Source organism: Brassica oleracea, chromosome C9 (assembly GCF_000695525.1).
Source record: "Brassica oleracea var. oleracea cultivar TO1000 chromosome C9, BOL, whole genome shotgun sequence".
In the NCBI taxonomy this organism is placed as follows: domain Eukaryota; kingdom Viridiplantae; phylum Streptophyta; class Magnoliopsida; order Brassicales; family Brassicaceae; genus Brassica; species Brassica oleracea.
This window is the reverse complement of record NC_027756.1, coordinates 21051760-21053727: the sequence shown is the minus strand read 5'-3', so window position 1 is coordinate 21053727 and position 1968 is coordinate 21051760. Positions and strand designations below refer to the sequence as shown.

The following is a 1968-nucleotide window of genomic DNA, read 5'->3' as shown; positions in this document are numbered from 1 at the left end:
AAAAAAAAGAGTGTTGTTTTTAATTCCTTAAGTATTTTTAATCGGCAAATTAAATACTCAAGTATTATATGCGCATATTTGTTCTCCAACTAATCATTGACTGCGCAAAATCATGATTAAAATATTCCACCGTTAAAAAGTTGACGGAAACCGTTATTTTTCCGTTCAGCAGTTAACAGTTGACTATTTTGTTCTCAATTTTGCGCAGTCAACTATTAGTTGGGGAATAAATATGCGCAAACAATACTTGAGTATTAAAACTGCCGATTTAAAATACTTCGGGAATTAAATGCTCATTTTCCCCCAACTCCATCCATCATTTCCAACGTAAAACACCATTTTTTCCTTCAAAATAGAGTAAAAGTGAAAATAGAGTAAAATTGCTCCAATCTTATTACATTTCTCACTCTATAATGGAGTGATGAACAAAAAAAAATAGATTACTCCAATTATGGAGTAAACTTCATTATAGAGTAAGATATGAGGTTGGGTTGGAGCATTCTTTACTCCATAATCATTTTTACTCCATTTTAGAGAAAAAAATGGAGTAGGGATGGAGATGCCCTAAGGGGTACTTAACATTAAATTAATATATAATTTTGTGATTTGAAAGGTTAAGTACTCTTGTTAACCTATGTAATTTTTTCTTTTCCATTGGTAGGACCCCATTGAGGTTCTTAAATTTTTTTTTTTTATTAAAATGATTTAGAATTAAAACATACATAAAACTTATAATAAAAATGACAAAAAAACATATTAAAATACTCATACAAATTGTACGCTCTCGGCTTCACACCAGCTAGCTTGGGACTCGCAGCATAGTAAGCCGCAATTCGTTTCCAAAATGCACTTGCCTTCTGCTCATTCCCCACCAATGCATCCTTGGAAGTGTTCAACCAAGAACTTATCAGCACACCATCTTCTGTTGGTGACCACTTACGCCTCTCTTTACGTTCAGGAGTCACAGTCTTTGCGTTTTCATTGCCATCATCATTGCCATTGGGAACAGAGGCATCAGACGCAGAGACAGACTCAGGAGGGACAGACTGATAAGACTCACGAGGGAAAGACTGATAAGGCTCACGAAGGACAGACGCAGAAACAGACTCAACAGACTCATTCCACTGACTGTTGGGTTGTTGACTGTTCAAGAGGTTTTGAAAGCTACATTGTTGAATATAAGGATCCATACGAGTTTTGGAACAGAGCTTTTGAAAGCATAAAAGAAAGAACATAATAGAAAGAAATTGTTTTGGAGAAGATAAAAGTTTTGGAGAAGGAAATAGATTTGGAGTCATAGTTTATAGAAGTTAAAGTTGGCTTGTTGTTGAAGCTTTAATGTCAAGTTTTAATGACAATTATTGATGGAAAGTTTAAAGTTTGAAGTTGGAGATGTTTTAAATGGCAAGAGTTAATTTTAGGTTGTTCAAGTTTTAATGACAAGAGTTCATCTAAATCTACCACTACGGGAAATGTGGGTATTAATAGCGTCGTAGCATAGCGTTTTTTGCTTCTCTGTTATTGTATATAAACACGGGCCTTTATAATAGCGTTTTTGAAATGTATAAGCTATCTTTGTAGTCGCGGGAAAATAAAATAATTCAGCCGCGTTAATTTGGTAAGTGGAGGCGCCTTACCATTGCAAATCAAAAACTAAATGCTATCGTATATGAAAAAATATATTAAAAATAACTTAAGTATTAATCGAAACCGAGACTTCATTCTCTTCACTTCACTCTCTTCACATTCCTCAAAATCAAAACCGACTCATCGAAGTTCTTCAGAGTTCTCTCGAGTCGAAGCTTCAATTGGTATGAGTTTCGATTTGATTCTGAGTTTAGAATAGAGACTGGTTCTCTCGAGTCGAATCTCTTTGATTTTGGGTTTCTCTTTGATTCAAATCTCTTTTCACATGCATGTCCGCGTTAACACATGATTCGATTTTGATTGTGGGTTTCGATTAGGTTT

General features: G+C 34.7%; 1 protein-coding gene across 1 annotated transcript; it reads right to left on the bottom strand.

Annotated features, from left to right (window-relative positions):
• Positions 1 to 293: 293 nt before the first annotated feature.
• LOC106314546 (glutathione S-transferase T3-like) lies at positions 294 to 1190 on the bottom strand. Its single transcript, XM_013752405.1, has 2 exons — positions 772 to 1190; positions 294 to 345 (listed from the first exon to the last, which is right to left on the bottom strand). The coding sequence occupies exons 1-2, from the start codon at positions 1188 to 1190 to the stop codon at positions 294 to 296; spliced, it is 471 nt and encodes a 156-aa protein (XP_013607859.1).
• Between the last annotated feature and the right edge of the window lie 778 nt (positions 1191 to 1968).